Below are 25,296 nucleotides of genomic sequence, written 5' to 3' on the forward strand. Positions count from 1 at the left end.
ATGAGTACTGGAGTAGTTTTAATATAATGCAAGTTTTTGAAATATGTACCTTTTTTTACCTTAAATAATTTTAATAATACTATTAACAAATACTTAGTTTTTAAATTAAATACAAAGCGCCATATCTTGCGTTTAGGGTTTGTAGGTGGATTTTTATATATCAATTTAAAACAGAGAAATAAAATGGTTTTTTCAGGTCCTGCAATGGGCGCGTGAAGCTATTGCCTGCAAGTAAAACTGGGCGCGCGATCTTGTTGCTGTCCGTCTGCATTAAAAGTGTCGGCCCAGACAAAAATTCTGAACAGTATATTATGTTAAGTAGGGTGACAGCTTTCAGTTGGTATATGGCTGATGTTCGGCCAATACATGGAATGAGTCCTGGAGTCGTTATAATATAATGCCATTTTCTGAAATATGAACTTTGTTTGACCTTAAATAATTTTAAAAAATGTTTTTAAATTACAAATTTTTTAGGTAAAATAAAAAGCCTTATATCTTGTGTTTAGGACCTCGTTGTTGAATTTTCATATTTCACTTTTTAACGGAGAAGTAAAATGGTTTTTTCAAGGCCTGTAATGGGCGGGTGAAGCTATTGCCTGCAAGTGAAACTGGGCGCGCGATCTTGTTGCTGTCCGTCGGCATTAAAAGTGTCGGCCCAGACAAAAATTCTGAACAGTATATTTTGTTAAGTAAGGTGACAGCTTTCATTTGGTATATGGCTGATGTTCGGCCAATACTTGGTATGAGTCCTGGAGTCGTTTTAATATAATGCAAGTTTTTGAAATATGTACTTTGTTTTACCTTAAATAACTTTAAATAATGTTTTTAAAAATACAATTTTTTTAGTTTAAATAAAAAGCCTCACATCTTGTGTTTAGGACCTCGTTGTTGGATTTTCATTTTTCACATTTTAACAGAGAAGTAAAATGGTTTTTTCAAGGCCTGTAATGGGCGGGTGAAGCTATTGCCTGCAAGTAAAACTGGGCGCGCGATCTTGTTGCTGTCCGTCGGCATTAAAAGTGTCGGCCCAGACAAAAATTCTGAACAGTATATTTTGTTAAGTAAGGTGACAGCTTTCAGTTGGTATATGGCTGATGTTCGGCCAATACATGGTATGAGTCCTGGAGTCGTTATAATATAATGCCATTTTCTGAAATATGAACTTTGTTTGACCTTAAATAATTTTAAAAAATGTTTTTAAATTACAAATTTTTTAGTTTAAATAAAAAGCCTTATATCTTGTGCTTAGGACCTCGTTGTTGAATTTTCATATTTCACTTTTTAACGGAGAAGTAAAATGGTTTTTTCAAGGCCTGTAATGGGCGGGTGAAGCTATTGCCTGCAAGTAAAACTGGGCGCGCGATCTTGTTGCTGTCCGTCGGCATTAAAAGTGTCGGCCCAGACTAAAATTCTGATGAGTATATTTTGTTAAGTAAGGTGACAGCTTTCATTTGGTACATGGCTGATGTTCGGCCAATACATGGTGTGAGTCCTGGAGACGTTTATATATAAAGAAATTTGTAAAATATATGGGCTGTGTTTATCTTGATATTTCAACAATTTAATTTTTTTATTGTTTAAAACTTTTTTTGTTAATATTATGGTACATATATGTTGTTATGTTGTATATTTAATACATTTTTCTTTTTTTTATATGCTTTTATTTTCGTTAAATTATGTTAAAAAAGTGATGTTTTCAGCGTGTGTAGTAGAATTCCCTCCCATACAGTATGGCGCCATGTTTTGCTGTTGCTGTCCAGCGCATTTACTTGACCACGGTCTGCGCGCATACTTTTCGTTGGTGATACTGCCGACGAGCGCGGGTTTGAATGGTAGTTTGATGATATGAATTGACAAACTTCTAGACTGTGTGTAATATAGTTACCCAAATAACACTAAAACAACAAAAATGAATTAAATAATAAATAACCATCTCTTTTAAAACTATAACGTGTCAGAACTGAGTGTTATTGTGCAAACAAAGACTAATTTTAGCAAAGATTATTGCACGAAGTAAGGGAGGTAGGGTTATATGAATGGTCAAAATAAGTTTTTATAGCAACTGATCTTGAGAAAATGATTTTTTTGTTTGTGTAGGCCTCAACTTTGACAGCTGAGTAAAGATTATTTAAACAAAGGCACAGCATTTCAATAAGTGTTTTATTTTTTAATGAATTTCTGAATTATAACCTTGTCACAAATTTTTATGTAGGATACATACAGATGCAAGTTTATTATAAACTGAACTATTAGTATTAATGTTTATACGTTTCATTTAGAAAATAAATTTAGCTCATATTGTTACATGAATTAATATATCTGATACGCTTACTTGCGTTATTAAAATAACTTGCATTAACTTCGGAACAATTGTAACGTGTCCCAAATTTTCGGTTGTAAACGCAAACCAAATATTTTCATTTAATTATATTATTAATTGATGTCATGTTATGTTGATAGAACTAACAAAAAACGGCGAAATATAAATTCAAATTTTTGATATTCGTGCTTTATTGTTTGGCTATTTATTTTGGCAATTTTTCATAGTTTAAGCACTTATGAAAATATTTACATAAAATTCTTATAAATGTTTTTTGAGATTCTTTAATTATGTGTGATGATTATGCTAATAGTTGTTGAGATAATTGAGGTAGATTACCGGTATTTTACCATTGGTTTTGTATTTTGTATTACGTTAGCTACTTTTAAAATACTTTTAAGTCATTTGGATGGTTGGTTAAGTTTTGTTAGCTTAATTTAAAACATTGTTTAATCGTGTGAATGGCTGGAGGGATAAGGTAATTTAATTTCGAACACTGTTCAATTATTTGAATGATTGGTTGTATACAATATTCATTTAAAATACTGTATATTGGTGTAAATGTTTGGGTAAGTTACGTTAGCCACATTAAAAATACTTAACGGCGTTCTTCGGGATAGGTGTTATTCAAAAAACCATTAAATGTTCTTAATGGAGAACCTTCTCTAGAAAATTAGCATTACTTGAAATAGGGATAACAATCTGCAGGTAGAGAAGTAAAGATTGTGTTAGGTAAGTTCCGGGAAGAGGAGTGGCAGATTTTGCATTTAAAACTGCAGAATAAAAAGTACGAATTTTTGAAAAATTTAAATATTTAAGCTTTGTGAAACGATTAATAACCATGCAACATTTTTAAATAATCAATATTAATATTACAAGAGTGACATATTTTTAATTATATAATCTTGATTTTTGAAATAAATGCTTTTTTTTTCGGATGAGGTTGTACTAACCAGCGAAATGATTTTATTTCCGTATCTAAACTACCGCGTTATTATTTTCCTGCCTAGTATTTTGTTAGTACAATATATAGTACACAATATATAGTGCACAAAATAATTTATTACGGTTGTGGCAAACAACAGTTAACTGGTGTCACTGCTACAAAAGTTTAACATTATTTAGCCAAACTTGTGTTGTGAATGTATTACACTGAAATAAATAATAAAATCACTTCAGGCTATATAAAAAAAGATTGTCAAAATTAAATGATATCGTAGCTTTCGTCCATTCGAAACCTAAATTGGGCGGAGACAAAACAAAATACAGAAAAAAACTTATTTTGTAATAAATGAGGCAATAAAATTAGTTATAGGTATCTAATTTCTTAATTTATTTACTTGAATGGAAATAAATTTGCCATTAGAATCATCATTTGTTGATAACCGCCGTTCTAACAAAATGTAAAACTCAGATTAACGTATATTTCCGTATGCATAGCCTACTTTAGCAAAATATCTCCAGAGTGACGTCACAAATTGCTAGCCAGTGAAAGAGAAAGGTGCGCAAAAGGATACATATATAACTTCACGATGATTCACCCGTTATGTTCACAGTTGACAGAACAGAAGAACGAATGAATATCAAGCAATGATTTGTGTAACATTTTCTTAAGTGTTATGAGTACGTAATAAATATTCTCGCAGAAACTGTATGGTGTTATGTAGGCTGAAGTATCTATTTATTCGATTTTTTATTTATTAGAAAACAATTTGATCCGATTTCCGCATAGGTAGTTGAGAAGTGTAATTAGGATAAGAAATTTTAAGCTCAATATTGTGCTAAAACAGATTAAGATAAATTGTAATTGGAACCGAATTAGGGGTTCATATGTAAAAATACAAATGTTTGTTAAGTGACACAATATTTCTGTAAACCTTTGTGTTCTGTACCATTACAAGAAGGAACAACCATATTTCTATACATCTGAGAATAATAACAGTAGTATTACAGAATTATTTTTATTTGGTTTCATATAGAACTTCTATAAGCACTCGAACTATGGTCAATGGACTGGGAATGTTGCGTTTAATGCCGATTATAATTTGTTGTGTTTGTTGCCAGCCAAACTTGTTTAACTATATGATAGAACCTTACATTTAGTACGTGTGGTTTCCAAGTGATGTTATGTTCTCTGGATTATGTAATTACAGTTTCCCTTATACGAATGTACCGAACAAATATAAAGTGTTGTGGTGTATACCACCATTGAAATATAAGAAACCTCTTAGTTAACACTAGGAAAATAACAAATGCAAGTGACAAGTAGCTCATTTGACATTGAACAAGAGGATCGTTCCAAAGAGAGGTTGCACCCTCCTTCCTGAGCGAGCCTTTTGTGACGTTGCAAGTTGTTTCTTGTTTCATTACAAAGAAAAATTGAAAAAGTAAGCCATAAATTGCACCATTTTAAAACATATTTGCAACATTGCAAATAATTGCTTGAATATCTTTCACACTTGGGGTTGGCTAATGACTAAATTTCGAATAAAATTTTCTATTTACTCATTGATATAACGTTGCGTTAACCATGCAAGCACATTTGTTGAAATGCAGCATGTACTTTGTATGGTGTACAATTAACAGTATCTTTCATGTACTTTATTTTAATAATTCTTGGGAATTTTTTTTCCAGAACTAATTGATATGTTCTCGCCCCTTAAATACAGGTAACGAGATGCTGGCCCGTTACCATCACATGCAAGGTCTCAATAGTATATAAACAACATTATTCTAATGTATTGTTATTGTGGTGACTAGCGAATGAATGCAGCAGATTCCAACTCTTCAGAATTGTTTCCAGTAGACGCAGCGTCGCACTGCGTGGCTGCGACTGGTTGATAATCGCTGGCTCCTCTGTGACATTGTGGGCATTGGTGAATCAAGCTTGTCGTGAATGTCAGTGCGCTTGCAAACTGACTCCCCTGCTGCAGCTCATACACCGGTCGTCACTGGATTCTGATGTACTTTGTAATAATTAAGATAGTTTCTGAACCAGAACAGTTGATAAGCTACGGTCCTGAATCAAAAAAGGTAAATTTAAAATGTGTCGTAACTTTATCTTTGAGCCTCATTTAGAAAATGTTAACATACTCACCTTTCATTGTTAGGTACATATTTTTTTACACAATCCCGCATAACCCTGCAAGTTATAAAAATTCTTCCAATGTATGAATTTCCCAATTACATACATATTGATAATGCCGAATGTGGACTTTATATATATACACACATGCATACTTACACATATATGTATAATAATTGAAAGAAAATGTTTGCTTCAATGTCTCCCCCATAAATAATAAATGAATTACCTATATGATTAAATATCCGTGTTCTTAGTGGATATAACTAGGAAAATCTGCATAATTTGTATGTATTTTGGTAGTTATTAAAAAAGTACAATTAAACTTACAATATTATGAATTGTCATACCTCTAATGTTAAATTTTACTCTTGTACAGATAGCACACTGTATCTAAGTAACATAATTAAGATGTCACAGATATAATAATTAATACTTACTAATTTTATTCGACAATGTGTTTCCGATTCATTTGACTTCTTGCAAATGGGTTATAAATTAAGTATAACTCCAGAGACGTACCAAATTAGGTTACCTTGAGAAACTCATGACGTCAGCGTGTATGGTTTATGTGTTAGGGAAAATTTATTCAAATACTGTGTATTAAAAAAGTGCATGACATGGTATATTATTGTTTTATTTTGAAACAATTAACCCCAATTATTGCGAACACCATGGTAATATGCTTAAAAAATGTGTGAACTCTGGAGTGTATGAGAAGTTATTTCCAGGCCGGCCGTCGAATCGTCCGGTTTTAGGATCGAGTATAAATGACAGAACTTCGACTATCATCCCTTTTCTACGTGTGTCTAAAGCCAGCCAGAAGCGTGGAGAAATCCCCCTGAAAAGCCTGACTCGAATGACAATTGAAATGTTTTCCTAACTTAAATTAAACTAAGCTAAAGTGTGTGGGAAAGGGGCCAGTTTAAGGTAGGACCTAGGCGTGTCTCAGGGCAAACCCTATACACTAGAATAAATACCAATTATTTAAGTTAAATACAAATCGTCATATCTTGCGTTTAGGACCTTGTAGTTGGATTTTTATATTTCAGTTTTAAACGGAGAAATAAAATGGTTTTTTCAGGTCCTGAAATGGGCGGGTGAAGCTATTGCCTGCAAGGAAAACAGGGCACGCGATCTTGTTGCTGTCCGTCGGCATTAAAAGTGTCGGCCCAGACAAAAATTCTGAAAAGTATATTTTGTTAGGAAAAATTACAGCTTTCATTTGGTACATGGCTGATATTCGGCCAATACTTGGTATGAGTCCTGGAGTCGTTTTTATAAAATGCAAGTTTTTGAAATATGTACCTTCTTTGACCTTATATATTTTAAAGAATACTATTAATAAATACTATTTTTTTTAGTTAAATACAAAGCGTCATATCTTGCGTTTAGGACCTTGTAGTTGGATTTTTATATTTCAGTTTTAAACGGAGAAATAAAATGGTTTTTTTAGGTCCTGTAATGGGCGGGTAAAGCTATTGCCTGCAAGGAAAACAGGGCACGCGATCTTGTTGCTGTCCGTCGGCATTAAAAGTGTCGGCCTAGACCATAATTCTGAAACGTATATTTAGTTAAGAAACGTTACAGCTTTCATTTGGTACATGGTTGATATTCGGCCAATACTTGGTATGAGTCCTGGAGTCGTTTTAATATAATGCACGTTTTTGAAATATGTATATTTTTTGACCTTATTTAATTTAAAGAATACTATTAATAAATAATATTTATTTAGATAAATACAAAGCGTCATATCTTGCGTTTAGGACCTTGTAGTTGGATTTTTATACTTCAGGTTTAATCGAAGAAATAAAATGGTTTTTTCAGGGCCTGTAATGGGCGGGTAAATCTATTGCCTACAAGGAAAACTGGGCGCGCGATCTTGTTGCTGTCCGTCGGCATTAAAAGTGTCGGCCCAGACAAAAATTATGATTAGTATATTTTGTTAAGAAATGTTACAGTTTTCATTTGGTACATGGCTTATGTTCGGCCAATACTTGGTATGAGTCCTGGAGTCGTTTTTATAAAATGCAAGTTTTTTAAATATGTACCTTTTTTGACCTTATATAATTTTTAGAATACTATTAATAAATATTCTTTTTTTAGTTTAATACAAAGCGTCATGTCTTGCGTTTAGGACCTTGTAGTTGTATTTTTATATTTCAGTTTTAAACGGAGAAATAAAATGGTTTTTTCAGGGCCTGTAATGGGCGGGTAAATCTATTGCCTGCAAAGAAAACTGGGCGCGCGATCTTGTTGCTGTCCGTCGGCATTAAAAGTGTCGGCCCAGACAAAAATTATGATTAGTATATTTTGTTAAGAAATGTTACAGCTTTCATTTGGTACATGGCTGATGTTCGGCCAATACTTGGTATGAGTCCTGGAGTCGTTTTTATAAAATGCAAGATTTTGAAATATGTACCTTCTTGACCTTATATAATTTAAGGAATACTATTAAAAAATACAATTTTTTTAGTTAATTACAAAGCATCATATCTTGCGTTTAGGACCTTGTAGTTGGATTTTCATATTTCAGTTTTAAACTGAGAAATAAAATGGTTTTTTCAGGTCCTGTAATGGGCGGGTGAAGCTATTGCCTGCAAGTAAAACAGGGCGCGAGATCTTGTTGCTGTCCGTCGGCATTAAAAGTGTCGGCCCAGACAAAAATTCTGAAAAGTATATTTTGTTAAGAAATGTTACAGCTTTCATTTGGTACATGGCTGATGTTCGGCCAATACTTGGTATGAGTCCTGGAGTCGTTTAAATATAATGCATGTTTTTGAAATATGTACTTTTTTTAAATTTAAATAATTTAAAAAATACTATTAATAAATACTATTTTTTTTGTTAAATACAAAGCGTCATATCTTGCGTTTAGGACCTTGCAGTTGGATTTTTATATTAACTGAGAAATAAAATTGTTTTTTTAGGTCCTGTAATGGCCGGGTGAAGCTATTGCCTGCAAGGAAAACAGGGCGCGCGATCTTGTTGCTGTCCGTCGGCATTAAAAGTGTCGGCCCAGACATAAATTCTGAAAAGTATATTTTGTTAAGAAATGTTACAGGTTTCATGTGGTACATGGCTGATGTTCGGCCAGTACTTGGTATGAGTCCTGGAGTCGTTTTTATAAAATGCAAGTTTTTGAAATATGTACCTTTTTTGACCTTATATAATTTATAGAATACTATTAATAAATATTCTTTTTTTAGTTTAGTACAAAGCGTCATATCTTGCGTTTAGGACCTTGTAGTTGGATTTAAGTTTTAAACGGAGAAATAAAATGTTTTTCAGGTCCTGTAATGGGCGGGTGAAGCTATTGCTAGCAAGGAAAACAGGGCGCGCGATCTTGTTGCTGTCCGTCGGCATTAAAAGTGTCGGCCCAGACAAAAATTCTGAACAGTATATTTTGTTAAGAAACGTTACAGCTTTCATTTGGTACATGGCTGATATTCGGCCAATACTTGGTATGAGTCCTGGAGTCGTTTTAATATAATGCACGTTTTTGAAATATGTATATTTTTTGACCTTATTTAATTTAAAGAATACTATTAATAAATAATATTTATTTAGTTAAATACAAAGCATCATATCTTGCGTTTAGGACCTTGTAGTTGGATTTTTATATTTCAGTTTTAATCGAAGAAATAAAATGGTTTTTTCAGGGCCTGTAATGGGCGGGTAAATCTATTGCCTACAAGGAAAACTGGGCGCGCGATCTTGTTGCTGTCCGTCGGCATTAAAAGTGTCGGCCCAGACAAAAATTATGATTAGTATATTTTGTTAAGAAATGTTACAGGTTTTATTTGGTACATGGCTGATATTCGGCCAATACTTGGTATGAGTCCTGGAGTCGTTTTTATAAAATGCAAGTTTTTGAAATATGTACCTTATTTGACCTTATATAATTTAAAGAATACTATTAAATAATACAATTTTTTTAAGTTAAATACAAAACGTCATAACTTGCGTTTAAGACCTTGTAGTTGTATTTTTATATTTCAGTTTTTAACGGAGAAATAAAATGGTTTTTTCAGGTCCTGTAATGGGCGGGTGAAGCTATTGCCTGCAAGGAAAACAGGGCGCGCGATCTTGTTGCTGTCCGTCGGCATTAAAAGTGTCGGCCCAGAATAAAATTCTGAAAAGTATAATGTGTTAAGAAATGTTACAGCTTTCATTTGGTACATGCCTGATGTTCGGCCAATACTTGGTATGAGTCCTGGAGTCGTTTTTATAAAATGCAAGTTTTTGAAATATGTACCTTCTTTGACCTTAAATAATTTAAAGAATACTATTAATAAATAATATTTATTTAGTTAAATACAAAGCGTCATATCTTGCGTTTAGGACCTTTTAGTTGGATTTTTATATTTCAGTTTTAAACGGAGAAATAAAATGGTTTTTTCAGGGCCTGTAATGGGCGGGTAAATCTATTGGCTGCAAGGAAAACTGGGCGCGCGATCTTGTTGCTGTCCGTCGGCATTAAATGTGTTGGCCCAGAAAAAAATTCTGAAATGTATATTTTGTTAAGAAATGTTACAGCTTTCATTTGGTTCATGGCTGATGTTCGGCCAATACTTGGTATGAGTCCTGGAGTCGTTTTTATAAAATGCAAGTTTTTGAAATATGTACCTTTTTTGACCTTATATAATTTAAAGAATACTATTAAATAATACAATTTTTTTAGTTAAATACAAACCGTCATATCTTGCGTTTAAGACCTTGTAGTTGTATTTTTATATTTCAGTTTTAAACGGAGAAATAAAATGGTTTTTTCAGGGCCTGTAATGGGCGGGTAAATCTATTGGCTGCAAGGAAAACTGGGCGCGCGATCTTGTTGCTGACCGTCGGCATTAAATGTGTCGGCCCAGAATAAAATTCTGAAAAGTCTACTTTGTTAAGAAATGTTACAGCTTTCATTTGGTACATGACTGATGTTCGGCCAATACTTGGTATGAGTCCTGGAGTCGTTTTAATATAATGCACGTTTTTGAAATATGTATATTTTTTGACCTTATTTAATTTAAAGAATACTATTAATAAATACTATTTTTTTTAGTTAAATACAAAGCGTCATATCTTGCGTTTAGGACCTTGTAGTTGGATTTTTATACTTCAGGTTTAATCGAAGAAATAAAATGGTTTTTTCAGGGCCTGTAATGGGCGGGTAAATCTATTGCCTACAAGGAAAACTGGGCGAGCGATCTTGTTGCTGTCCGTCGGCATTAAAAGTGTCGGCCCAGACAAAAATTATGATTAGTATATTTTGTTAAGAAATGTTACAGTTTTCATTTGGTACATGGCTTATGTTCGGCCAATACTTGGTATGAGTCCTGGAGTCGTTTTTATAAAATGCAAGTTTTTTAAATATGTACCTTTTTTGACCTTATATAATTTTTAGAATACTATTAATAAATATTCTTTTTTTAGTTTAATACAAAGCGTCATGTCTTGCGTTTAGGACCTTGTAGTTGTATTTTTATATTTCAGTTTTAAACGGAGAAATAAAATGGTTTTTTCAGGGCCTGTAATGGGCGGGTAAATCTATTGCCTGCAAAGAAAACTGGGCGCGCGATCTTGTTGCTGTCCGTCGGCATTAAAAGTGTCGGCCCAGACAAAAATTATGATTAGTATATTTTGTTAAGAAATGTTACAGCTTTCATTTGGTACATGGCTGATGTTCGGCCAATACTTGGTATGAGTCCTGGAGTCGTTTTAATATAATGCAAGTTTTTGAAATATGTACTTTATTTGAATTTAAATAATTTAAAGAATACTATTAATAAATACTATTTTTTTTGTTAAATACAAAGCGTCATATCTTGCGTTTAGGACCTTGTAGTTGGATTTTTATATTTCAGTTTTAAACTGAGAAATAAAATGGTTTTTTCAGGTCCTTTAATGGGCGGGTGAAGCTATTGCCTGCAAGTAAAACAGGGCGCGAGATCTTGTTGCTGTCCGTCGGCATTAAAAGTGTCGGCCCAGACAAAAATTCTGAAAAGTATATTTTGTTAAGAAATGTTACAGCTTTCATTTGGTACATGGCTGATGTTCGGCCAATACTTAGTATGAGTCCTGGAGTCGTTCTAATATAATGCAAGTTTTTGAAATATGTATGTACTTTTTTTGAATTTAAATAATTTTAAGAATACTATTAATAAATACTATTTTTTTGTTAAACACAAAGCGTCATATCTTGGGTTTATGACTTTGTAGTTAGATTTATATATTTCAGTTTTAAATGGAGAAATAAAATGGTTTTTTTCAGGGCCTGTATTGGGCGGGTAAATCTATTGCCTGCAAGGAAAACTGGGCGCGCGATCCTGTTGCTGTCCGTCGGCATTAAAAGTGTCGGCCCAGACAAAAATTCTGAAAACTATTATTTGTTAAGAAATGTTACAGCTTTCATTTGGTACATGGCTGATATTCGGCCAATACTTGGTATGAGTCCTGGAGTTGTTATAATATAATACCATATTTTGAAATATATATCATATTTGACTTTTAAATAATTTTAACATTACGTATAAAAATTCACTTTTTTTTAATATTATTAACTAGCCTTAAGTTTTGCCTTTATGACTTCGTAGTTGTATTTTGGCTTACATTTTGTCTATTTTATGTTTGGGTAAATGTTTTTGAAACGCGAAAACTGTCATGGCCGCAATGTATGTGTGCGTCTGTTGCTGTTGCTGTTCAAATGCATAATTTTGACTCCGGTACGTAGAAGTCAGTAGAAAACTCACTGGGCACTGAATAATTTGCTGTGTCATGAAATTTCTGATAAAGACGGCAGGGTCTTTAGTTACTGATATTAGAGACGTTTTAAGTGCCAGCTATGGGGTGGCTGACTTGGAATTCTTTAACTCTGCCTTTACCTGAAGGTATGTCTATGAACACGTTTTTTTGTTTGTTTTTTAAATTACTGCATGGACAATCAGGTACAACCGAATCCCAGGTTAACTTCATTGTGCCTCCAGATTATTGACTTTGTTGCCTCAATATTAGCTCGCGTCAGTGTACCCCGTATCACTCAAACTCGTACTTAATCTTATATATCTGGAGAACCACAGGATGATATCAAGTAAACATTAGTGCAGTGACAACAATCAGGCCAATCTCTTGACGAAAAAAAGTTAGTTTTGGCTATGCAATTTAAAGCACAGGCAAACATAAAAAAGGATAATGACAATATGATAATGAAACTTCAAGAAAGAAAGAACTGTCACCTAGGTAAGGGGTGGGTACATTTTCCTTGCAGTGAGGTGGACATTGTCGTTCGTTTGGATACCGTTGACGGAACATGAATTCCTTTGCCAGATCAATAACCACCTACATTTGTCACTCTTAACCTCATGACACCCTATGATTTATAAAAATTCATAACAATAAATTCCATGTATCCACTAAACCTGCAAATTCGAAAACGTTCAAGTAACACCCACCATGTAGACAATTCACAACGTCATACACACTCCCAGAACACCAGCCTTTCAAATTACAGAAAAAACAACGGATCAAATCTGACAAATCCTGTACAATGCCTACAAATTTTCACGTCATAGTGACTAAGTAAATGCTTTCACAAAACCAACAGCTGATGAACACAACACAAATTCAATTTGATAATTTTGCCCTCCATCCAAATCATTCATCACAGAATGTATCAAAATAGTGCTTTAAATACAAACATTACAAATCAATCATATTAGAAAACAATAAAAATTTCAAAATAACATAAAATGAAAATTTTTAAAATTAATTTCTTTTTACAGTTACAAAAACTCAACCACCAGTAATATAACTAATTCTTAATAAAATACCACTCTTTAAACTAGGTAGTTGTAAGTACCTAAACAGATACACACACATAGTTAATATGGTGATAATGATATAATGACATTATAACAACAATTCACGTATAAACTGCTTCCAAATAATTGGAATGAATGAAACTTTGTCCGCTATGTCAGAATAAAAACTGCAAACAAAATTATTGTTATTTATCTCCATTACCTATAGGTACTTATACTTAGTACGTACCTACTTAGTTCATGTTATACTTAATAAATTTTCTTACCTTAAGTAATATTGCCATTAAAAAGAAGTAATGCTTAGGAACCAGATGAATTTGTAAACACTGTTATTAGGGTAAATAGAAGAACATCGGTAGTGTTCAAATATATATATATATATATATATTAAATTTCTTTTTATGGAAAAGTTACATGACCCTTACAGTTTACCCGCATTTGATTCATTCATGTGATCTGCAGCGTGTCATTTAATGATCGTGCAGTCGCATGGAGCTGAATTGTTTGACCAGAGTTGGTAAACTTAAACAAGTTAGATTTAATTATCTGCATCAATGTGAAAATTGCATCAACATATATAGGTATTACTTAGTGATTAGGTTGTTACTAAAATAATTTTATAATTTTGTCATGGGCACCATTTTAATTGCAAACTTTTTCTTTCTTCCAGTTAATTAATTTTAAAATGAATAGTGAAGTACCATAAATTGCAAATAATTATTCATCATTGGACAGTAGCGGATCCAGAGGGGGGGCTAAGGGGCTCAAGCCCCCTCCAAAAGCATCTGGGTCCACTATTGTTTTAGTGTTTGCCTTGATAAAGCCTAGCCTCAGCTGGGTCAAGCCCCTCCCAAACCAAAATCCTGTATCCACCACTGTCATCGGATGTTTAAGCGAACTCATGGCACAGACCCGGCGGAGACTCTAACCCCTGGGCGTGATGTCGCCCACGTGGAAGCGTGACTCATATCCCCCTTAGCGCAGATTACCTGGCCTGCTCTCTGCATCAGGCATGCTATAGTTGTTGATACAGCGGGCTCTGAAGGCATCCACGCCGGCCTGCAGTAACCGGTAAAACGTGAGCAGAAGCAGAAAGCACAAGAAGTACGATACCGAGATTTAATACATACCATGATGTCACATGCCTCTTGTACACAATCACATGTAAGGATTTAGGAAGAAAAATTATCACAGCACAGATGAACCCAGTGGACTGACAAGGATGAGACAGTGGCAACAAAAAAAGTAAGTACAGACAAACAACCAACTACCTTGGGCATCGCAGCCACAGAAAGTAAATACAGACAAACAACCAGCTTGGGCATCGCGGCCACAGAGACGGAGGAACTCGGTGATGATACTAAACAGATAATCTGGACAACACATTAATGCGCATCAAATCCATCAATAAAAGTTAGGTATTGTTGTAATTCTTTCCACAGAATATTACGTGCTGGCTATGCATTTAACACCAGTTTATTTGGCTGGTTTTCTGTGTGTGTATTCATCTTTTTTTTTGTCCATACTTCGGGTTTTCTCTGTGACATGCAGTGTAAACTTGCAATGGTGTGGTGTATGTCCAAAATAACGTTTTAAACCTGAGGAGGGAAGCCACTTATTTTTACGTGAGGGCATCTGGTCAGATCAGTCGTGTTGATGGTCAGGCACTCCAGCCTAGACTGCTTAGCCGAGTCCAGAGGACAGGTGCCAGCAGTTTGCATTGTACATGTTCTATTTTTTTTACTTGCAGGTCCTTATGTGCCTGGAGCTGTGGATGTCATGACCGGCTACACGTGTGATGGGTGTTTCGTTAGACTCTTCTACCCTTCATCTGCAGCCCATAATTCAAAGGCAGGTGCATTATTATTTTAACTTTCATATTTATGCATGTAATCTGTAATCATATTGTAATGTTTTATTAGTAGTACCTATATTAGTTTTTTATTAACATATAACTTTTTATTGTATCTATTAATGTTTTCTTGTAGCTTTTTATGTTTATCATTGTCTTAGTTGTTATATGTCCTGTCACTGTGTTTGTTAATGTCTGTCCTGGTCTCTGCTGGTATGTGGTACACTGCTTACGTATGTTGGCCAATTGCAGATGGCACCTTCAGGTGGAGCTGCCTGCTCTTGATGCCGACATGGGGGAAGTGTCCACGTACCAGCAGTGATCTCATTTGTCCTCGTTTGTCTTTGTTGTATGTATTGTGCCCACCAAAAAAAGTCCTTGACTGTTGGTGGGCAAGGAACAAAAATAAATAAATAAAATAAATAAAAAATAAATAAATAAATAAATACCTTCCTCATTTACAGGAAGGCTGGATTTCGTGGATTCCAAGTGACCTGTATCTGGAAGGATTTGCCCGTGTACTGCGAACGTGGAAGCTAGCTCTGAAATTTATACTTTCATACTATGGGAGTAAGCACAAGTTATTTTTAATGTAATTACATAAAGTTTTAGGCACATTTTTACTACAATTATGTTTTTTACAGAACCTGAAGCTATGCTTGAAATTTATTATTTGGGGAGAGACGACTATACAAAAGCATTTTGGGAAAAGTGTAGGATCCAGATGCTTCCCTGGCCAGAAGTCTTGCGAGCTGTCAAGTGTGTGGGTGAAGTGCATGAGGGGTATGGAGGAAGGTAAGGGAAGGGAATTTGTATCTTTGGGGAGCAGCACTTTCCCTCCGTGTACTATGTTCATTCAAAAGATGCTGCCCATTAGTGCGAAAAAACAATGGCTAGCTGAGCGCAAGCTCCTATAGTGCTTCTCATTTTTAGGTTGCAATGTGCAGTGTAATGAGCATTTACTCGCTCTTTCCAATAGAGCTGTCCTTGTTTTAGCATGCAACAAAAGAATAGCAAAAAAAATATATACACATATATTTTAAATCTATTTAATCTATGACTATTTTTAAAGAGTAAAAAAAAAATTATACCAGATTTTCACTTGGTAACTTTCTAGCATACAGAAATAAAAATTAATTTAGCTAACTTCAGACTAAGTACCCATAACAATTAAATTGCAACAATGTTAAATACTTGAAATATAATTACATTTAATTAAATTTGTTTGCACAAAAACATCAGTTACCATCTTGCATAAGTTGTAATAGTGAGTTAGATGGAGACATTACTAGTGTACATGTTTGGTTTGAAAATAAGTGTTCATACACTTCCTGGGATCATGTTGGGAGTTTGTGGGTCATTAAGTTTCAAATGCATAAATAACAAGTGCAGTTTTGTCCGTATCTGTGCCTCTACTTATTTTCCTTTTATAGATGATGGAACATGAGTAAAAAAAACATCTTAATAACAATACCTGGGTTTGGTAAAGAAGTTCAAATACATAATGGGACTAATATATGCATACTATAAGATTTGCTATATGGACCGGCCCTAATCAAAATATTATTAAGCTGTTTTTTTGGCCATAGTAAAAAAAATAAAAATAAACAGTCCCAGAATTTTAATTCTTGGAACATAGCATCATTAAAGTTCTGTAGTTATATAATTTTCAATATCTCAGGATCGTCGTAGTAGTAGCCTAACTGGCTAGCTACAGGTATCGCGGAGAATTTGGAGGTATGATGTTTGAAACTAGCTGGCTGACAATGATGATCTATACTATAAATGGGATACCAGGGCGCCGTAGCAGTCCTTGGTCACCGAGGACGAGGAAGAGCTTGTGGACGCCATGCCGGCTCCAGGCTCTTGGACCCTGTCTGTGAACAAGCCAAATTCAAAAGAATTAGACCTGCTTCACAGACAGTCATTAAACGAGCAAAAATGCCCACAAAAACGGTGATGGTCGGGGAAGAGAAAGGTTGTGGAAACTCAACAAAACAGGGTGTTGCTCCTAGCACTCAGGAAGTGGGCCCGCCGGGATGTGAGCGAAGACAGTACCGAACAAGCGCAGTTAATGCGGAAGCACTTATAATTTAGAATTATTAAAATTTAACCAAAAATGTAAAAATTTCTTAATTGAACACACAGACTGACTAACTACTATCTAACTTAGGGAAACATCCCTTGACAAGACGATTACATTCTCGTACGATGACAGAAGTGGAATCTTGCTGAGGGCTGGCCGAGAAGCGAAGTAGTCAGTCTGACGTCGTGCCAAGAAGTCCCTCGTAGAGCGAAGTGACGCATAATAAAAAACAGGCGCTTGATTTAGAAAGGAATAAGGGATGATTCGGCTTCAGGGCCGAAAGGTTCCGAAGATTTCCGAAGGGGTGGTAGAGAAATACTGACTTTGATATCTCGACGTTTCTTCTGGTGCCCGCCCGCAGCGCGACCTACTGAGGAGTGGCCGAACCGAGAAGTCAATTCGTACATATCTTGCACGAGGCTATTTCAAAAGCATGGGGATTATGGAGGAGACTTGTGGAGTGCTCTGGTGGCTTGGGAGAGAATTACAGGGCACTGCTTGTGGCGTGAGTCGCCAAGAGGCAGGCTGAGTTTGCCCGAGACTCACAGCAGATGCTACCTCCACCGCTAGAGGTCAGAGGCGGTACTTTTTAAGATCTATGGCTAGCCTTGACTTAGACTTGGGTTAGTGGCCGGTCAGTGTACTGAGGACTAAAGAAGAAGGGAGGGGGGATGCGGAAACTGCAATAACGGTGGGAAACTAGCTCTACAGAACCCAGAGACGTGACTGAGGGTTTGGTAAAAGACTCGTGATCACGTCTTGGAGTGCTTGCGTCAGGCGGGGTCCGAGAAAAGTGGTGTCTTGGGAGACTGCAGGAACAAGAGGTCTTGGTCACGGTGACAGGGCTCTGTTACCATGCCCAGACATGCAGCAAAGCGAGAATAAGACGAGCCTGACTGCTGGGTTGTTAGATGGTTGGCAAAAATCAGATATGTCGCTGGGAACAAATTGGGGAACTAGCCTGACAAAGATTAAGTGGGAGTGTGCAGTAAGTGGAAAGAGTTTAAGTTTTAGCTACAAAATTACTGCTAAAATAATAATTTAAAAATTCAAATTTACAATTGTGGCAAAAAATGCTAATTGGCAGCACATACTCCTCCACTGAAAGGCGGAGCCAGGGTAAGCAACCAACACTGAGCCTGAGAAGTATAAGAACTGGCAGACTTACCCTGTACCAGAATTGACTAAGGTAAACTACTCACAATAAATGATGAGCTCGCTGACTTACATTGGCGGTGATAAGTTATAAATCATCTTAATCACAAAATGGGGTCACTTAAGACTCTTTTTCTTATTACAAAAATCTTAAATTTAAAGAAAATTTATTATAGATATTTAATCGGTGCTGTATTAATGAAGTTAGATTTCATCACGTTGATCTCAGATGTTGGACATCATGTAGATTCACAAAGTTGGCGCTGTGCGGGAGGCTGAAAAGCACTGAGGAGAATGAACTGTGTCCTGGGAAACTCAGTGACGAATGGGGACTGTAACCCCTGTATATGGGTATGGTAACCCTGTAACTTACGAACTAAATGGGATTATAAATTCCTGTACTGTTTTCTTTGTCTATCCACAAGAAGTCAAAGGCATGAGTCAAAGCTCTGCACACTCTGACGAATCACACGAAAGATATAAATATAATACTTGCTTGGAAAGCGAAGTACACCTCAGTCCCGGATATCTACCTTTATTAACTCGCCTAGGATCAGGCTATTCAAGCTCTGAAGGTGGATCAGACCAACAGACTGAAGCAAGGATACCTAAGAGGGAATTTTACCCCTGAGCTAGTTCGGTTCGAAACCCCGAAAGATCAACGAATTTAGATGAATTTAGATGAAGTGTATAGCAAACACATAATATGTAAAAAAAAAATTCAAACTTAAGAAAAATGAAGCTATTCTATTATTGTTTTTTTTTAAATTATAATTTAATATTAATTTATTTATCCTCACACTCAAATTTAATTAATACAAAAAAGTATACATAATAAATTATGGTCCTAATAAACACAATTAACTTTAAATTGATTTTAATTTTGTAGTCAGATCTTCTATGGCAGGCAAGAATGTTCACACTGCCTGAGAGGGGGGGGGGGGGGGTTGAACATAGGTCGTCCAAAGATGAGTGCTGGGGATCTAACCCAGGAAACACCCGAAAAATGGTCGTGAGATTTTTCACTCAGAGGACCTGGTTGTGGCTCGTTGGCTCAGAGGACCATTACTTTAGCGCTGCTTGACCTAAGTTCCTACTTTAGGAAACACAAAAAAATATATAACCATTTGCTGTCTGGAAGTCCAAGACTCCAAACAATATAAAATAACGTCATTATAATGATGCAAAATAAACTACTAACTTTGGGGAGAGTGCAAAAGAAAAATGTTAAATTTTGAAATTTTGTTTGTCTAGATGTACAAGCTACAGTGCTCAGTTTTGTGTAGGCGGCTGTACATCACGTCTTCAAAAATTATAACTGACCAAATTTGATAAAAACACAATTTAAATTGTTTACTTTAAAATTGCATGATAATACTTTGCAACAGAAACCATAAAAAAATATTATTCATTTACTTTGAAAATTGTTGAGATAACATGGTATGTCATCATGTATTATTTTATTACATTAGTGTGAAAGTAAGGAGGTTTTAAATATATAGCTTAGTTGCTGACAGAAAAGTCGATGTAAGTAGATGTAAGTAAAGAGTACTCTATCTTAAAAAAAATTAATCATCTCAGAGCTAGCATAGGAAATGTGTGGGAAATTCAACCAACACAAGGACAATTTAATTTAGGGAACCTTTCGTCGAAGGCAAGAGTGACTACACCTCATTGGGTGTTCATGAAAACTGTCAAAACAAAAGCTAGGCACATTGATGGGGGATTATTTTGAATGTGTGTGGTAACACAAATGAAAGATATAATCATGTTTACATTTCTTGTAAATGAAGGAGTTTGAATTAAGAGTACTACTGTATTTTATTTGGGAGTATTTTTTTTTTCATTTACAATAGTAGTAGATGTCCAGACCCCGTTTAAATTTACATTTTATGAATTATAAAAATTAAAATTATGTATAATATGCTTAGAATACGGAAACAATAGCCGTAACTTCACATGGGCTTCCGAAGAATATTTGTGTTCTATTATAAGTTCCCCTAAATTGAGAAATTAATCTGCTCTGAAATTTAATGCAGGAGGAATAATGCATTGTGTGTGTTTTGTGCCAAATAAATATCATTAGTAGATGTGAATGCATGGGTGCTTTGTTTACAAACATGAGACACATGGGCAGGCCATGTGGGAGGAGAATACAGGAGGGGAAGGGGGGGATCCGCCAGTTTGGCAGCCCTGTCATGAACGTAGGAATAGCAGCACGTTGGCGCTGACTGACGCACGACGTTGTCTGCAAGGGAAAAAGATAACGGAACTAAAAAGCATGTCGAAGGTGCCCAACAAGACACCGTAACCGAATGTAAACAATAGACGCTCTGAGCTCACTGTCAGAGGAAAACTTTTAATTTATCTATGCTCGCATGGTATGTGAAGGTTAATGTCCTCAGAGGTGTTAGGCAATAGGGGGGGGGGGGGGAGTGTTGTCTGTGTTGTCGTATTTTATCACGCTCGGAGGCGGCTGGCAGAGGTTGTTTGCTGACCCGGCCGTCCGTGGTCCGTGGCGGGGGTGAAGGGGGGGGGGGGGGAGAAACGTGCAGCAGATAAGGCACGTGTGGTTATGCTGCTGGTTATTTGACCAACTTGTGTTGACAGAACTATGTAACTCAGCTTGCAAGACTTCTGGTATCTATAGTAAATTGTGTGGTGTACAAGAAAGAAAATTACTGATAGTTTAAGAGGTTTGAGAATGCAACGATAGATATATTTAATTTTATTGTGGCAAGATGTTTATCTGTTACAAAGTTTTTGATAATTTTTTTCCTTCATTGATTTCATTAAGCTGTATCTAATTAATGTGTAGTATACGTAAACAAATATTTTTTCCTGCATTTTGAGACTTTATGTTTACGGAAGGGATGTCTGTAATAAGTACAACTGGTTAGAGTTTTTGTAAATTGATATGTTGTGTACTTCCCAACCCAAAGTTGTGCTTTGTGTGAAGTGTAGGCCTACCCTTATGTTTGACGGCCTGGTCTTTGCTGCAGATGAATTCAAAGTCCCCATGATGTGGGAGGCGCCAGTGCTCACGGGCAGTGCCAGGATGCCAGTGGTTGTGCTTTCACATGGTCTGGGAGCAGCCAGGTTTCTCTACTCGGCACTATGCGCGGAATTGGCCTCTCAGGGCTTTGTGGTAGCAGTTGTGGAGCACAGGTAACTTGCTTGCCAATTTGAAGTTGAATTAAGATATGTTGATTCTAAGTGAATTTTAGTTTACTGACTATTTTATCATTCATAAGTTTGAACATAAACATAATAGTACACGTTCAGTGACGGCTGAGCGTTCAGTGACGGCTGAGCGTTCATAGCCGACGGACGTGCGCGCGCGCTCCCCGGCTTTAATGTGCTATTATTTCTTCACTATCGTTAAGTTCGACTCATAATTGATTCATCGCTGCTTAATCTTTCCGACTTTCATGGGTTTTCATTACCCGATAATAATGATTCGATCATTGAATTAGTTCCAGACACGGTTACTAAAATGTTCAGATCGCCTACTAAAAAAGTGATTTCTAATTCGCCGGGAATATCTGAAAAAGCAAGTGAAAGTTCATCGAAGCAAAAATCTTCTAGTGAAGCTTGGACGGTAAAACTTCTGGATCCCACCATGGAAGACTTAATCTCGGCCGTGAAATCCCTCAGTATGAAATTTGACGAGTTAAAAAGCGAGAATATGGTGTTAAAAACCCTTCTTATCGACTCTCGTAGTGAAACTGCAGAGATAAAAAATGAACTGCAACAGATTAAACAGATCTTATCTTCTAAGACTGATTCTGTTAATTCATACAGTCAAGTAGTTAAAAAAGTCTCCTCAAACAAGAAACCTGCTTGTGTCGAGTCATCCGGTGTATCTGGCAACAGTGCGCGCACCAGTGACCCACTTACAACTCAGCGTGTCTCCAACGACGTCATCAGGAAAAACGGTAAACAGCTCGTCGACGAAGACGGCTTCACCGTAGTACAACATTCACGCAAGTCCACGAATAATGAAAACTCCGATAGAAAATTATCTAACACGGATCGTAAGAAAAATCCCTTGCAAATTGGCATCAGGAATGTTTCCACATTAAAAACAATTGCTAAACCTATTTACAAAAAAACAAAAGCTCTCTTTGTCACGCGTTTTGAGCCGTCTGTCACGGAACAAGAAGTCGTAGATTATATTTCCAACGAACTAAATCTCAAGCAAGTCAAAGTGGCCAAGCTCCGGACAAAGCATAATTCTTACGCCTCCTTCCATGTATCTGTTCTGGAAGAAGATTTTAGTAGAATTAATAATATTGTTTTTTGGCCCAGTGGCTGTTTAATCAGTCCTTTCTTTGGAAAACTGCATCAAGACCAAATTGTTAATACTAATTCATCTCCTGAAGCTCTCGGTAATTCTACCCAATTACCTCCAAGTTCCTGCAGTACATCGTCACCTTTTATGCCAGCAACTTCTATGCCAGGGCCTGGAGGAGTGCTTCCTACTCACTTCCCAGTGAATGCCCAATCTTAATGAATGGGAAATTGCATATCAGAATGTTAGAGGACTTAGAACAAAATCAGTTGAATTCTTTGATAATCTTATTAATACTCAGTATGACATAATCTGTCTAACAGAAACTTGGTTCAACGAAAGATGTATCAATGCTCATTATTTCACCGATAATTATTCTATTTTTAGAACTGATAGGGATCCGCTACTCTCATCAATGGAACGTGGTGGCGGAGTGTTGATCGCAGTGAACAAACATAAATTCCCTTCTGTTCAGCTAATTCAATTATATGACTATCGTGGAGTAGAAGCCGTATGGATTAATATTAAAATTGCCTTTAATAAGTACTTAACATTGGGTAATATTTATCTTCCTCCAACTACATCACCTAATCTATTTACATTGTATTTTGAAGCTCTTGAACAAAAACTCGTTAATTCTCATGATAATGTGATTATCTTAGGTGACTTCAATGTACCTGGGATAGATTGGAAAGGAAATCACTATTTCAATATTGCCCGTGCACATGTCAGATCCAAGGCTCAGTGCCTGCTTGATTTCATATCTAATTTGGATTTATTTCAGCACAACCTAATACAATCTTCCAATAATCTTCTAGATCTTTGTATTTCTAATCTATCCCATTGTGTGGTTGAAAAAGCTGTTGAATCTCTGGTCAAAGAGGATATCTATCATCCTACCCTACTTATTAAACTACTTATTGAGGCGACCTCACACAATTTTACTCCAGATTCTATTTTCAGAAACTACAAAGCTGGTGATTACTTAAGCCTTTATAACTCTCTAAAAACCCACAATTGGGATGAATATTATAACACCACTGATGTAGATGCTCTTGTAGATCAACTTACATCTTGTATCTGTGATAAAATCAATACTCACATTCCATTATCCACACGTAAGGCCTCTAAACATCCTTATTGGTTCTCTGGTGAATTAATTCATGCCTTAAAATCTAAAAAACACTTTCATAAACTCTATAAAAGAAACAATAATACTCAGTATTACCTTCTTTTCTCTAAATATAGAGCAATAGTTAAAAATCTTATTAAGCGTGATAAAACTAATTGGAATCGTAGTATCAATAATAAGGTTAAGAATAACCCTAAAAAATTCTGGAGATATGTCAATGTTATGAAAAATGGTTATAGTGAATCCCATTCTCTTAATGTCAATGGTGATATCTGTAATGATCCTGGTATTCTTTCTAATGTCTTTGCTAAGTACTTTGCTAGTGTATATGTACCATCCACCAACCACCCTCGTATCATTGATCCCGATATTATTCACGATTCAATTCCTGTATCATTCTTATCAGAAAGCCAGGTCTTATGGGGAATTAAATCATTAAAACCAACTATGTCTACTGGTCCTGACGGTATACCAAATTTCATTATTAAAGGCTGCTCTTTTATTCTAATGCCTCTATTGTTGCATCTATTTAATACAAGTCTAAAATCACAAGTATTTCCCACTAAATGGAAAATAGCTAAGGTTATTCCCATACATAAAAAGGGTAGTAAACTCAGTGTATTTAATTATAGGCCTATATCATTATTAAATGGCTTTACTAAAATCTTTGAAAAAATAATATTTAAACATATTAACTTTCCAATAAACAACAGATTAGCTCCTAATCAGCATGGCTTTAGAAATAGTATGACAACTTCTACTAATCTTCTCTCATTTATTAATCCTATATACAATAAAGTTACAACAAGGGGGCAGGTTGATGCATGTTATTTTGATCTGGCTAAAGCCTTTGATACTGTCAATCACTCCATTTTACTAGCTAAACTTTCTAACTTCGGTCTCTGTAATAATTATATAACCTGGTTTACTAGTTACCTTAAAGATAGATGTTTCTTTGTTTCACTTAATAAAAAAACTTCTACTTTATATCATGCTACTTCTGGTGTGCCTCAAGGGGGTACTTTATCTCCCTTATTATTCAATATTTATATCAATGATATTTTTAAAGTTCTTCATCATACTACTGGTTTTCTGTTTGCTGATGATCTTAAAATATCCAGAGAAATTTCCTCCTTAAATGACTGTCTGCTTCTTCAATCTGATATTACTGAAATTGATAATTGGTGCAAAATGAATTTAGTTTCACTTAACAAAGATAAAACAAAAATTATTTCTTTCACAAGGAAAATTCATCCAGTTAAATATGATTATTTTCTTGACAACTCAAAAATTTCCAAATCTCTTAGTATAAAAGATCTTGGTGTTATTCTTGATTCCAAACTATTCTTTCATCAACATGTTAATTCTTTAGTATCCTTTTCCCGTAGAACCTTATATTTAATAAATTATATAACTTACTATGCATCTGATACTGAATCCATTCTTACTCTTTATTTGTCCTTAGTTAGAAGTAAACTCGAATATTGCTCAGTTATCTGGAACAGTATTAACACCACCGACAGTGACAAAATTGAATCCATACAAAATAAATTTTTCAAAA

The 25,296-nt window shown here is 35.3% G+C and overlaps 1 protein-coding gene across 3 annotated transcripts in view; it reads left to right on the forward strand.

Moving 5' to 3' along the window:
- Positions 1 to 2,625: 2,625 nt before the first annotated feature.
- LOC134533771 (platelet-activating factor acetylhydrolase-like) overlaps positions 2,626 to 25,296 on the forward strand; it is a 32,378-nt gene continuing 9,707 nt past the window's right edge. The window contains exons 1-4 of one of the 3 annotated variants that reach the window (XM_063371416.1): positions 2,626 to 3,943; positions 14,967 to 15,071; positions 15,537 to 15,638; positions 21,312 to 21,477. In XM_063371416.1, coding sequence (XP_063227486.1) covers positions 3,940 to 3,943; positions 14,967 to 15,071; positions 15,537 to 15,638; positions 21,312 to 21,477 — 377 coding nt within the window. In that variant the 5' untranslated portion in view covers positions 2,626 to 3,939. Of the gene's footprint in view, positions 3,944 to 12,048; positions 12,287 to 14,966; positions 15,072 to 15,536; positions 15,639 to 21,311; positions 21,478 to 25,296 lie in introns of those variants that run through there. The other 2 variants (XM_063371414.1, XM_063371415.1) reach the window with 2 other exon arrangements.

This window comes from Bacillus rossius, chromosome 7 (genome assembly GCF_032445375.1).
Source record: "Bacillus rossius redtenbacheri isolate Brsri chromosome 7, Brsri_v3, whole genome shotgun sequence".
In the NCBI taxonomy this organism is placed as follows: Eukaryota; Metazoa; Arthropoda; class Insecta; order Phasmatodea; family Bacillidae; genus Bacillus; species Bacillus rossius.